The sequence below is a fragment of the Populus trichocarpa genome, chromosome 6 (genome assembly GCF_000002775.5).
Source record: "Populus trichocarpa isolate Nisqually-1 chromosome 6, P.trichocarpa_v4.1, whole genome shotgun sequence".
NCBI classification, from domain to species: domain Eukaryota; kingdom Viridiplantae; phylum Streptophyta; class Magnoliopsida; order Malpighiales; family Salicaceae; genus Populus; species Populus trichocarpa.
Genome location: NC_037290.2, coordinates 18,702,912 through 18,717,157, shown reverse-complemented (window position 1 = coordinate 18,717,157; position 14,246 = coordinate 18,702,912). Strand labels below are relative to the sequence as shown.

Sequence of the window (14,246 nt, the reverse complement as noted above, 5' to 3'; positions counted from 1 at the left end):
CCGGCCTCACTCAACCTATAATTTGACTTGATGGTAAACAATTAATGATAAATTTATTATGAATTGTACACACATTCCATAATGGTTCACCAAAAACTTTCAAAATTTTAAAAAACCTAACTGCTTCTACATTTGATTCTTCTTCTAAATTTTAAAAAACCTAGCCATCCAGGTTAGGCCAAAAAAGGTCCAGCCCGACCTAGTCGGGTCAGGCCGGCTGGAGACCCAACATACCATTTTTCTTTTTTTAGGGTGGGTTGGACCTAACCCAGTCATCTGGGTCGAGTCCAGCCCAAGCTTGAATGGTTGCTGGCCCGACCCAACAACCATGCTAATTATTTGGTCATTGCATGAAAAATCATGCAATGGCCAGATCGGGGAAGGGGAAAACAAGAGAAGGACGTGGCGTAACCTTGCTTGGCCGGAGGCAAACAATTATTGGAGTCGTTCCTGGTGTTATAGGGAAGACCAAAGCGTGGTTGATAGCGGCAACCATAACTAAGGTGTTGCGAAGGAAGTGGCCAAAGTGGTTGCCGAGAGGGGGGAAAGAAAAACTAGGCAGAAAGATGGTTTTTTCTTAACTTTGGCTTCTAACCTCCCCTCATTCAGGGTGTTAAATCCACCTCTATTTATAGGAGGTGGAAGAGGGACACTTTGTCTCTTTTTGGAGACAAATCTTGGCCTTGATTCAGCTGAGAAGGATCCTAACCGTTGGCTCAAAGTTGTCATTATGGCCTGAAAAAGTTGCTGTAAAAAGGCTGGCTGAGTTTGGTACTTTGGGGTGGTGTCGAGGCTGTTATGATGTCAACCGGCTAGAAAATACCATACTAGGGTGTAGTCAGATGTCAGGCCATCATTTGCATTTAAGTTTTGTCAAATTTGATGGAGAGATAAATCATTAAATGCCTTGAAAATGAGAACACTCGAGCAGTTTTTTCTGCCTTAAATGAGAAATAAGATGAACAATCACCAATCGATACGTCGTCTGGTCCTTTTTTTATTGTTCAAAATAGCGTTATTTTGGACTTTTTAGGGTTTTAATTTAGGGTTTTGGCTAAAGTTTAATTTGGTTCTCCATCTTTTAGTTTCTTTCAATTGCCACTTTAATTGATCTTAAACTTCCAATTTTATACAATTTTTCCCTTGTTGAACTCCAATATCAACCCTGAATTTCAATGTCTTTTTAACATTAGTTCTTGGTCCTGGATTTATATAATGTGACCCTCAATTGACCATTAAACTTTTAATTGTCTTCAATTTCACTAATGATTTCAATCAATTGGGTCCCCATAGTTCGACGCCGCAAAATGATCATTGGTTGTGAATTTCTTTAATTTAGCTCTTAATTGACCCCAAAACTTTGATTTTCTTGCAATTTTACCATTTATTTGAACTGATTAACTTTGTAAAAATTAAGTTTGGTCTCCTAAAATTTTAATCTTCTCAATTGAGCTCAAATTGGGCTCCCAAACTTAATATTTACCAATTAAGTCCCTAATAAAATTAATTTGACTCATTTAAAGTATAATTAAGTCATTGCACCTAATTAAATCCTTTCAGTTGGACCCAAATTAATTCTTAAACACAATTAAACTTTAATTTGGTCAATGATTAAATCAAATTGACCTATTAAAAACCTAATTATATCATTGGACTTAATTTTTATGTAAATTTGTCCAATAATCATGTAACTTGGCCTTGAATCTGCATTTTCTCTTCAATTTTGAGTAAAATATGGTACAATTAGGCTCCCAATTCCATCCTAAATTACAGCTTGTTTTTTTTTTCATTTGAAATCCTCCTAACTTGTTTTTGCCAAAATACCGGTCTTCTTGTTATTATTATTTATTTTTTGATTTTTTTTTTTGGAAAGAAAGAAGATGAATTTGGGAAATAACCCAGAAATGAGTTATGATATGAGAGCTGCCTAGATTTAATATGTAAGTGCTTGTTAAATGACATGTATACTGAACTGACCTACATGAGAATTCACTGTAGAGAGATCACTTATGTTTCTGGAAAGGCTTATGTGACATTATGTAAGTGATCCTTAGGCTTGAGATCCTGCCTGCACGTTGCCTAATTAAAGGTAACAAATGAGAAGATATTGAGTATAACATAAACTATATGAAGATATTTGAGTAATAAAGAGAGAATTCATTACCCTAGGTGAATTAGGAAAAATATTTCATCTGTTCTCAAATAATATTGATTATGAAATCCTTGCCCAATAGAGAATGATATTTGAAAAGATTTCAAATCTTATTCAAAGAATCAATGGCTATAGTATGCTATAATGTCTAAATCAGAATATTATTGATGAAAGAATAATAATTATGTCTGTCTTGATATTTGGAGGATCACGACATGTTGCTAGACATTGTACTTGATTTTAAATATAAATCAATCAATTGTTGAATTGATAATAAATTAAATTATTTAATTTATTTAATCTTATTTTATTTAAGATTATGATTTATATTTGAGCAAACGTATTATGGAATTTAATGGGTCACACACATAAGAATCATCGGTCAAAAATTAAAATGGAATGATTAATCAAATATGTCTTGGTTGTAAATAAAATTTTGAAATTGAGGACTAAAATATAATTAATACAGTGGATTACAATTCTAGAGTTAGAGAAAATCAAGTAAGGACTTGATTTAATAAGTTTATAAATTTATCATGAAATAGTATATGTGATATTATTTAAGGGGTGAATTGATATTAATGTTATGCCTTTTATTTTTTATATAGTGCTCACAACAGAGAAGCACCATGATGGTTACAGAAACACAAAAGAAAAGAGATAACACTCAAAGGTATAACAATAGATAGCACTCAAAGGTATAACAATCTCTCTTCTAAAAGAATTTAAGAGATTTCTCACTAGTGGATCGTGTGGATTACTATTAGAGACTGAAAACTTGAACGACTTGTGTTTTACGATAACCTAGTCTTAAAATAATTATTCAAAGCAAAAAAAAAAAATCTAATTCTTAAATAATCTTTGTATAAACCCTAAACAATTTTAGATTTATTTAAAAGGCAATCTTCATCTATGACAATGAAAAACTTTGTCTACCTTAGTTTTTAAAAATAGAAGAAAATCTATGCATTGTAGCATTTCCTATTGCTTTCAAGATCCTGGCATCCATAGAAGGTAACGGAAGATTTGTCGGATTCATCGAAATAGCAAACTATTCATGAAAAATATCGCGCATCGCTCTTTAAAGCATTATAACGTATGTCATCTTTGATGGTTTCTTGTATGCTGCTGCCGCTGCTTCTTCTTCCTAAGCTTTTCAGGGGGCAAAAAAGCTTCAGTTTTCGAAGAGGGACGTTGAGATCTAATTAAGAGCTCCTTGTTTCGGTATGTCAATTGTCAGGTACGTAAATTTATTTTTCCTCCCCTGTGTTTATTGTCTTCGGAGAAATGTAATATGCTGGGTATACAGGATCAGAAGTCTTAATTCATGTGAAATATTGCAGGTGGTAAATGGTGAGCAGGAAGCAATATGTGTGGATCAAAGTTCGGGATTCGATGGGTGTGTGGATTGTGTTTGCGGATTGTGGCTCTTTCAATTGTGGCCACTATAGCATACACAACCCTCAAACTTATTGTCGAGACAACACGTTCTGCGTCGGACCAATCCAAATTAATAGCTTGTTTCAACATCTTTTTCCTCATTATTGCAGCCCTTTGTCTTCTTTACTGTGCTGCTGGAATTTTTGCAGCAATCTTCCTCTCTATCAGAGATTGTGCAGACGATGTAATGGCCCTCCTATTTACCAAAAATAAGATTGCTCCTTCACCTTCACCCCCTACAACAGTACTCCAAGATGACCCACCCCCACCTGATCACGATCATCTTCCCGTTTAGCCTGCCCACAAGTTGAGTCATAGTTATATTGTATCATCTATCATGACTTGCTTTTCTTCTTCTTCTTCTTCTTTATCATGTTTTCGTGGAAGTAAGTTTCAACCGAGAAAACCAAACAGTTTCTTTTTTCCCTCTCAAATTAGTATGAAGAGGGAAATTTGAGTAATAAGGTTGGGATATTGTATATTTGTATCTCCATTCAATAAAAAGTTACATAAATTCATGTATGCTCAAATATCAACAACAGATTTAAGAAGAAATTGAATGAAGCTTGATACAAAGATATTCTTCAGTGATATAGAATTCGAACATGAAGTTGATGTTTGGTACCATAATAACGGTTGATTTTAAAATATACTATTAAAAAACAATAAAAAGAGAAAAAAATATTAATTGATTACATTTCAACAACTAAAATAGCTAATCTTGATTTCAAAGAGTTTTATTTGATGAGAAAAGTTATTTACATGTTTTTATCATTATTTTGCTATAAAAAATAGATCGGGCCTTGAATTTTTTTTTTGGTTTATTTTAGTTTTCTTTTTTCTAATTAAAAATTATTTTGGGGTTAGATATGTGTTTATTCAAGTTTATGAGAGCGTTTATTAGATATTTTTAAATTAAAATAGATTGAAAAATAAATTTGTAGGTCAAAATTAAACTATGCTTTGATAACATTTCTGGTCACCAAAAACTACACTAACATATAGCATTTCATCTATAATTTTAGATTTGTTACCCTCATTTTAAATAATAGATATTTTTAAAACTTTTTATGATTACTTTTATTTTTATTTTTAGTAAATAAAGTTCTATTTTTTATAGAAAAAAGAAAAGGAAAGGTGGAATTATACTATAAAATCATTTTGTTTCAATGAAATTTAAACTAGTAATCTTTGTAAAAAAACATTAATTATTATATAATTAAATAAAAAGATTTTAAGGGCTCTCCATAACATTAGATTAAAATATTTCAATCTATATTTATTTTTAATTTTATAATTTAATTTTTAATTAACACTAACCAAGATAATAACCTTTTCAGTTGATTAATTGAAACAAATTCACTTTGTTAAACAAAGTGAATTTGTTTCAATCAATCCAACAAGTAAAGAATGTGATGGAGACATGTTTTGGTGAACGCACCAATGAAACATCAACACATGTCAATTGTATGTTTTTATATATTATGGTATGAATATAAAACACTTCGGGAATAAATAAATAAATAAATAAAACTTTTAAAATGATTTCACTGATGCATTGAAAACTCAAATAATATTTTTATTATTTCAAGATTTTTCTCACTCTTAATTTTTTTTATATTTATTATTCGTTTCTATATATTTAAATTTCATGACATCAAATTAATTAAAATTAACAATATATTTCACTTTAATAATAATCCATGAATATTATTAAGGAATAATAATACGTGATAGTTAATATTATTATTTATTATTATTATACTTATATTTATTTTGACAAACCACCATTATCAATTTACCATACTTATTATCAGAATATTTTTATTATTTAAGGCATCTACTTGAATCTTTTTTTTTTTTTTTTTAAAGAAAATCTCTATAATAGGCCTGTTGCGCTAAGCCGCTAACGGCTCCAATCCAATTACAAGAACACCGTAGACCTAATCCAATGAGAGCTGTCCACGTAAGAGACGGCTAAATTGTGGACCCCAACGCCAAACTCTATATATGTTGCCGAACCCTCCTCGCATGCCCGCTAGTCTCTTCTCCGTATTGAGGTCTGTACAAAGAACACAAAATCACAAACCTAATAAATTACAAGAAATTAAAGTGGCCTGCCTGCCTGCTCCATGCCTTAATTCTTCTTCATCTTGCTCTGTAAATTTCTTTCGATAATAGAAAAGAGAACCCTTTAATTTTCTGTTTCAAGAAATTTACTTGGCAAAATTCTTTCCATCATCAAAATTAGCTAGTCCTCAGGATTTTTGTAACAGGTATTTTTCTTTCTTCTTTGTGAAACCCTTCTGTTTTCTTGTATTTTTAACGGGTCTTTTCGGATTTTCAAGAATTTTAATTTAAAGAAATTGGGTTTCTTTTTTCAAGAATCAGAAGAGATGTTGTGGTGCAATATCTTAGGATAATATTACTGTTCTGCAGAATTTCTAGGTAGTCTTTAGTGTCTTAAGACTTCAAATTTGTGCAGAATTCCAAGAAAAATCTGTTATAGATGATACGGATATTGATAACCTATTACTTCATTATGTGATTGGAAATAGCCAATCAGACAACATTGTTACCTACCTGTTTGTTTATAGCCTTTGTAACATGATATAATCAGATTTTGAATCTTGTTAGGGAATGATATTTCATTGCTGTTATTTTTACAATTCATAGCATGCCATTTTATGTTTTAGTTTTGGAAAGCAGAGTGTTTGAGTGATTAATGTTGAATATATGAATGTCAACACAGGATTCTTTTTCTGCAATGGACATTACTCATGATGTCAGGACCTGTACAGCCAACTTGAATTGTGATTGTGAGCCAACTGGGTTATTGTTAGGAGTAAATGGTGGTACAAAAGCTAGATATGTAAATAGGGATTCACGAAAATGTTCTGAAATCCGTGGAACTGCATCGAAACTTTCTCGTCGAAGAGACTCTACTTTTCCAGTTGAAAATCAGGGAAAATTGTATAGGATAAGTTCAGAAAATGCAACTGAAGCAAGAACCCCAGATGAACATGGACTACAGAATGAAAATATCAAGGCAGCTGGGACCTCCCAAACTGTATCAACCTCCGATTATGTTGCTGCTGAGGCTAAAAGAAGCAACGGCCTAAAAGTTCGGTCGGGTATTGTACAGTTCGACCCTGAAGTGTATGGTAATCTTTGCATAGCTAGTCATCAGTACTGGTTACCTCTTATTCGTAAAGATTCTAACTTTAACTGATTAGAAAATGATAATTCTTTTGGCTGAATCTTTCTTGTGCTACCATGTCCTTGACATTTCTTGTGAATATAGGAGGTTGAAGCTTTCTAGTATTGAAAAAATCTATTTACGGAATTTTCATTTCTAAATGAGCATTCTTGATTGCGGATTATGCAGGTAAATCAGGTCTTGCTCAACCTCATCAGCTAACTCAGAACAGCAGGCACTCTGCAAAAGCTGCTAATGATAATGGGCATCCAATGCGACCTGTCAAGAAAAGTGGAGATAAATTACCTCCAACTTCAGCACAGGATTTGGGGGTGAAGGCTAAGATAGTACCTCTAAAGTATTCATCTAAACCATCTTCAAGCGCTTGGAAAGTAAAGGAAAAGAAAGAAACTTCAAAAGAACCATCTAATTTGTCTCCGAACATGAGTTCATCCGATCAAGTTCATAGGAGTCAGCCCACTCAGAAGGGAAAATGTTCTGCAGGAGCTGTTAAGAAGAGTAGAAACCAAATACAAGCTGTTAAAAAGAGTGGGAAAAAAATAACTCCAACTCCCGAGCAGGAAAAGGAAAAGAAAGAACCTTCAGAAGGTCCATCTAATTTTCCCACTAAAATAAGCTTGTCTGATCGAGCTCACAGGGATCAGCCTGTTCAGAAGAGAAAATGTTCTGCAGAAGCTGTTAAGAAGAGCGGAAACCAATTACCTGCAATTCCCAAGCGAGTATGGCAGGTAAAGGGAAAGATAGCATCTTCACAGGATTCAGGTAAAACATCTTCAAAGGTTTTCCAGGTGAAGAAAAAGACATCTTCTACATTGTCTAAAAAAACGAGTTCATCCCACGCCAAAACAAGAAGCTTCTCTCCTGAACATTATATAAAGTGGGATGGTATGTCCGAAAGATCTCTTTTAATTTCTTCGCTTCTTGTTTTGGAAATATTCTCTGCTAAAATCTGCTATAGTTGTTTCCACACTTGTGACCTTGTCCTGAATTGAAGATTCTTCTTCTTTGAGCTTTCAATGCAGAGCATTTTCCAAATAGAAGATTTTGCTTATTTTTGTTTTATAACTTCTTGAGTTTTTCTTCCAATATATCTGGTCATCCAATTACTTGGAACAAGCATCTAATTAAAGGATATCGTCTTCATATTGCAGATTTTGTTAAACTTGGACATAATTGTTTTTTATGCGAGAATGATCTAGCTCATTCGCCATTACCAACTGATGAAGAGTTGGAGTCTGATAAATTTCCAGATGTTGCTGTTCTTCCATGTGGTCATGCATTCCATGCCATGTGCTTGCAGCAAGCAATACCTGAAGATCAGATGAGAGATCCTTCATGCTTTGTATGTGACAGCTTACAATGAGCCTCCTCCTCATCTGTTCTTTAAAAAACCTTTCTAGTGTATATATCATTAAACCACCGTTGGAAGGAAATGAAGGCAAAATGTGGAAAACAATTAGAAAGTGGTTGGAGTAGGGAAGTACATGCAGCTGTCCATACGTTGGTGAGGCTTTATGCAACTGAAAATGTATGCAGGCGTACAATAACAGGCTCCTTAGAGGTGCACATAGCAGTGATTGGTATATTTGTTTGAAGAACTCTTCAAAGAATATCATTTACAATTCTCTTGGATTCATTGTGTTCCGCAACACGCTTTGTTACATAGCGAACACACAATAGAATTAGAAAGCTCGGCCGTGAACAAATATGATTTTTTCTTGTCTCTTAACATCCCCTGTTCCCTGTATAACATTCGTTTTCTTCAGTAGAATTCTTCTCTATTCAAAATAAAAATAGTAAAATGATGTTATGTTGGGTATCGGAGTGTGGGAGAGCACAAGTTGCAGGCTGAGAGAATGCAATTTGTTGTTTGGCTTGAACCTTGTTTCAGTTGTCGGGAAATATCACAACAAAACACCAGACCCAACAGCGTTATACCCGATCGAAGTAATTACCATTTACAGAATTATCAAGTTTTATTTGCCAAACCCATTAGCCTAGGGTTTCAGTTTCACGGCCATACAGCAAAACCCTAAACCATAAGTTACCCCTTACCATATCGAATTTTGTACCCAGCTTACCCTTACTCTTAACGCTAAAATTTGCAATTACGGAAGAAAGAGAGGGAAAATGATGAACCTCATTGCATAGAAATAAAAATCATAATGTAATTTATGGGAAATGAATGATGAACAGTGAGGCTACAACAGCTTAAAAGATTTGTACATGGGGCATTCATCGGGATCCTTCATCAAACCAAATTTCGGAATCCCAGTGCTTTCCCAAGGTTCAAACTAATGGTGGAAGCATCTGCTTGGACCCTTAAGATAATATTAAACAACCAACAAATCTACGTTCACAAGTTGAGAGAGACAGAGATTGACTATCTAGCTCCGATTATTAAACAAAACATAATTATCTATATATCTTGATTGTCACCATCTTCTTCAGAAATGTTGAATAAGAGCTTTGGAAGAGACGCAATTTGAGGGAGATGGAGTAGCAGGTCCCCAAATGAGTCTTTCCTCGACATTCCTAGTACCTGCTTGCTGCCAGAAACATCCTTGATACTGCTACCTTCAGACCCTCTGATATCACCTCTAAATTTATTCTCATGCAGCGACTCATTGGTGCAGTTTAGCTGAAGCCCCTTCCCTTTGTTAGACTCCTCAAAGAAACTTTCCCCATTAACCTCCAAGTTCTGTGTGGAAGCAGGGTCCTTCTGCAAAAGGCAACAGAGAGAATTGACCCTTGCCATGATCCTTTTCTCATCAGAGGAGGTTGTCTGTTGGGTGTCGCTAAGAAGGCACTGAGCTATGTCCTCTAATATGTCCCGACATTCTGATTCATTAGCAGAAAAGAGTTGATTTCCTGAGGTCATCTGTTCTGAAATACAGTTCCCAATGTGGTTCATAAGATCAGTCATCGACATGGAATGGCGCAAGCCTGGCACTTTAATCTGATCCCAGTTCCTTGGTGCTCTGGAATCAACAGCTTCACAAATTCCACTCCCTTCAATTGCACGAGTGTCCATCACTAGTACAAGAAGATCAATCAGTGATAATTTAGATTAGGATGTAGATATGCACCCACTCATAAGCTATAGAAACAGATCCCAAACCATTCACACTTTGAGCAACACTCAAACCACAGGGAAAAAAATGCTAGAATCCTAGCTGCAATAGGAAGAAAAACATTGATAGTAACAACAATAAACATAGGGATTGGAAGTGATGTGCTGGACATGTCAATAATAACTAGAGACAAAACATCAAGCACCGAGGTTTTTGACTCTCAAGAGATCATGCAAAAACTCCAACCTCTGAATCCTGTGACATCAAACACTGAGGTTTTTGACTCCTAAGAGCAGATCATGAAAAAACTCCAAACCTCTGAATCTTATGTGCAAGTTCATTGCAGAATGCTACCTTGGCAACACTAGCACTGGGTTATGGGCCATTGCAGCACTACAACTGGGATATGGCCAGACAGTTTATAAATCACTTGTATGAAAACTACCATAAATGACATCATTTTTAAAACATGTTGGAAGCAAATTCAAGACATCATGATACCTGAGCTGGGAGAAGGAGCTTCTCGGGACATATGGTCTGATGTCGAAGCAGAAGGATCCTCTTTATCAATCTCTAAGGAAGATGATTGAGCTGCAGATGGTGATGCTAGATGATGGAAGCCAGAAACAACAGATACCTTAGCAGACTCCACTTGATTAAAATCTTGACATTTAGAATCATCCAGATCCTCAAAAACAGGCGGTCTCTGTTCAAAATATGGTGAATTCAGATTTATCTCTGGCTGTCGACTTAAGAAGTTCAAACGCATGTCGCACTGGATGAGCTTTTCAAAATGTTTATTTAACAGCCCTTGTGGACATTGCAGAAAATGTTGCCTGCAAAACCATATTAACAAAAATTTGAGTATCATTCCCTCGTGGCTAAACAAATGGTGGCATCTTAGCAAGAAAAATCTCAAAATAAGTGTCCTTCATGATTATATTATTTACAATAGATGTATTCAGAAAGTTTTTGCACAATATATGACTTGTTAACTACAGTTTTGCGGTTTGAGTAGGCATGAAATATGATGTGAACAAACAGAGAACAATTTTCTGCCAAATCAATGTACACAGTGTGACTTTCTAAAAGTGCAATCCAGAAGATTGCCATTTTCAAAATACATAAAACAAAACTCATAAAATTGGAAAAATAAAATCCACAACAAATTCATGCAGAAAAAACCTACCAGTTGAAGAGTGGAAATCAAAATATTAAATACACGCAGAAGAGTGAAAAATAAAGCAATATGGTACAAATATCTTACTTGTGTATGCTAGCCTGTCCATCAGTAAAATCTGCCGTTGCCTGCCACAAGGTATGTTTTCGGGGCTGTGGATTAGTCTCCCTGAAGAAAAGGGGCTGCCTGGCTAGCTGCATCATACAACAAAAAAAAAGAGAGACCAAATTAGCACAGCCATAGTCATACAAACACCCACTGTTAGCTTCAAAAAAAGGCAGTAAAAGTCAATACATTACCACAACATTCAATGTCCCAGGTCCATTGTCGGGACAGTTTGCCTTCAGAGCCATGATATCAGACCACTGGATTTCAATCTTGCTCTTAAGACCACCTTCAAGAACTTCCCAAACCAGCTTATGCTTCGCAAAGTAACACTTCGCCACCAAATCACCTTCATATCTCGACTTATACTGCCAAAAAAAAAACACAAACCCTCAGCAACCCATGTACTAAAATCACCACCACAACAATAATACATACCGAAGACACAAAATCATTCGTTACCTCCCAGCTCCCAATCCTTAGAATGGAGGCAGGAAAATTTGAAGCCTTAAGCTTGTCGATGGAGCTGGAAGCAGCTGCAGTCTTACTCTCCTTCTTAAAACCCAAGTTCAAATTTTCGGTCTCTTGTGTTCCGAGTACAGAAGCATTCCCTTGAGTGAGCCTCATTTGAATCAAATCCAACAATGATGGGCTCTTCCTCAACTGCAGTCCAAGCGGACTAGGCTCATCTAACGGATTATATTGCCCGGCGGTAATAGGAATTGCATTAGCACCCGCACCCCACTGATCAAATTACCAACAAACCCAATTACAAAAAAATCACAATCCCTATAACAATAAAAACATGCAAAATCAACACTAACACCATAATTAAAACCAAAATCAAACAAAGAAACCCCATAATTTCCCAAATCTTAAAAACCTATGAACTAAAAATCCCGAAGTCCCAATCTTTCTACCTTGACCGATACAATAAAATTAAGTGAAGAAACTATTTCCCATGTTTTCTTGATTTTCTCAGGAACCAAAAAGAAAAAACAATAATATGTTCAATTTTTTTTGAAGATTACCTGTTGAATAGTTTGTGAAGCCTTGGAACGCTTATGAAGAGGTCCATATTCTTCCTCTAATGGATCCTCAACGATCTCTAGCTTCACTGCTCCCCTTTTATCCAGCGAAGACGACGAACTCGACGTCGTTCCACGTTGTCCCTTCAGTTTCCCTGAATTCATCAACAGCAAATCTTCCCTGAAAATCTATAAATTAAAGATAAAAATGATTTATTTTCTTCATTTATTTTCTTCTTCCTCTCTTCCTTTTCCTTTTTTTATGATTAGACGCAGGAAATATCGAAGAAATGATCATGAGCGAAGAGAAGAGAAGAGAGAGAGTTTTTAACGGTGTTTTTGACGGCCAGCATGTGAGAGAATCCGTGTGGCAGGTACTTGGATGGTGAAATTACGAGAACTGGCTTCCGTTAGAGGGGTGTGATCAGCGATGGTCATGCTAGGCCCGAGGGCTGTTTGGGATTTTAGCGAGGATTTAATATGCACGTGATAGCCGACACGTAAGAGTTAGTGGATAAAGTGTGGGGTCCGTTGATTCCTTAAAATGATGACGGTTTTGGGTTGAGAAAACACGTGTCAATTGATCTGGGAGTTGCTTGAGAAGAATATGTTTATGGAGCTTACACGTGGGAAAGAGTAATGGTGACAGGGCATCCATGTGTGTTTAGTATTGTGGTAGATTTTATAATTGTAATTTAAAAAAAAATATTTTATAAAAAACACTTTTAACTGAGGTTAGGTTGATATTTATATATGTTTGATTAAAATTATGGTTGAAATTGAGGTTAAACAAAAAGTAATTTAATGTGTTTGGTGATATATATTAATATTGATGATTGTTAATTTAAATATTGTGGATTTAACTACTGCTATTATATATCATGAAATAAATAATACTTTATATAAAAAAAATTATTGTTTCATTAAACTATCTATAATTTCATCACGTACGAAATTCATCCGATAAGGACTATAGTTTTTATGGTTTTTTGAGCGTACAACAAAATCAGTTAAAATATCATTATGAACAAAATTGAAATTACGATCAAATTCTGCAAAGGCTACGCCTTCATGCGATCTTTTTCTAATTTATGCAGTGTCATTGAATAATGTTAAACACTAATTTTTTTTAATAAAACACATTTTAAAAAAAATTAGATTTTTTAATGTTCACGTGAACAGTAAGTAAATAAATTAACTGCATTGTTCACATGAACAGTGCAAGTAAAAATCACTGCACTGTCAACATGTTAACAAACAAATGCAGAGTGAATTAATTCAGTCTGCACTGTTCACTTAACAAAAGTGAACAGTTCCGGCAAAGCAGGTATAACTTGCTTCTCCCGACCTATGTTTTTGTGCGATTTTTGATGAGTTCCATGACCTAAAAACACTGCTTTCCATTTTAATCAAACAATATTTTTTTTTTTAAATCTAATCGCTGTCGCGTAAACAAACACAATTAACATGTGTTTATTGTAACTCCCATGTGTCGGAAATTTCATATGGAAGAATTGACAACCAAGATTGGATATTACTTTTTGAATTATTTTTTTCCTGCTATCTTATCTTTTATATATATTTTCTCTTTATTTGTCAGCCAAATATTTAATTTATGAAAACAAATCTAATGAATGCTCTTAAAACACCCATTGAGTATCATTAAATATATTTATTATATTATATTTAAAGGGTTAGTAAAAATATTTTTCAGGTATCGTAGACATAGATTCATTTAATATTATTAAATATATTAGATCCGGTTTGATAGTCAGACCCAATGCTATTGGGTTTGGCTGGGCTGCCAGATATTTTTAATTTTATTTTTTTTCTACCTTTTACGAATTTTTTTATTTAATTTTTTTAAACGGTAAAAAAAATAAATTGATGTGATTATTTTTATATTATATAAAAGTTTGGGTTAAGATCATTTTTTTTTTCATTTGAGGGTGGTTTTAATTTTCTTATTAAAACATATTTGTTTTTGCCTTTCAAAAATGTTTTAAAAAAAATTTGAAATTTTTTTATTTTTTTTTAATTCAAATTA

The 14,246-nt window shown here is 34.2% G+C and overlaps 2 protein-coding genes across 3 annotated transcripts; one reads left to right on the top strand and one right to left on the bottom strand.

Annotated features, from left to right (window-relative positions):
• Positions 1-5,506: 5,506 nt before the first annotated feature.
• LOC7465974 (uncharacterized) lies at positions 5,507-8,627 on the top strand. 2 transcript variants are annotated; one of them, XM_024604109.2, is made up of 4 exons: positions 5,507-5,868; positions 6,345-6,726; positions 6,981-7,697; positions 7,964-8,627. In XM_024604109.2, the coding sequence occupies exons 2-4, from the start codon at positions 6,360-6,362 to the stop codon at positions 8,173-8,175; spliced, it is 1,296 nt and encodes a 431-aa protein (XP_024459877.2). In that variant the 5' UTR covers positions 5,507-5,868; positions 6,345-6,359; the 3' UTR covers positions 8,176-8,627. The 2 variants fall into 2 exon arrangements, with proteins under 2 accessions (XP_024459877.2, XP_024459876.2); XM_024604108.2 differs by having other exon boundaries at positions 6,345-6,756.
• A 328-nt stretch (positions 8,628-8,955) lies between these two features.
• Positions 8,956-12,620, bottom strand: LOC7465975 (uncharacterized). Its single transcript, XM_024604105.2, has 6 exons — positions 12,203-12,620; positions 11,634-11,915; positions 11,366-11,539; positions 11,154-11,260; positions 10,388-10,722; positions 8,956-9,848 (listed from the first exon to the last, which is right to left on the bottom strand). The coding sequence occupies exons 1-6, from the start codon at positions 12,362-12,364 to the stop codon at positions 9,232-9,234; spliced, it is 1,677 nt and encodes a 558-aa protein (XP_024459873.2). The 5' UTR covers positions 12,365-12,620; the 3' UTR covers positions 8,956-9,231.
• Positions 12,621-14,246: the final 1,626 nt, after the last annotated feature.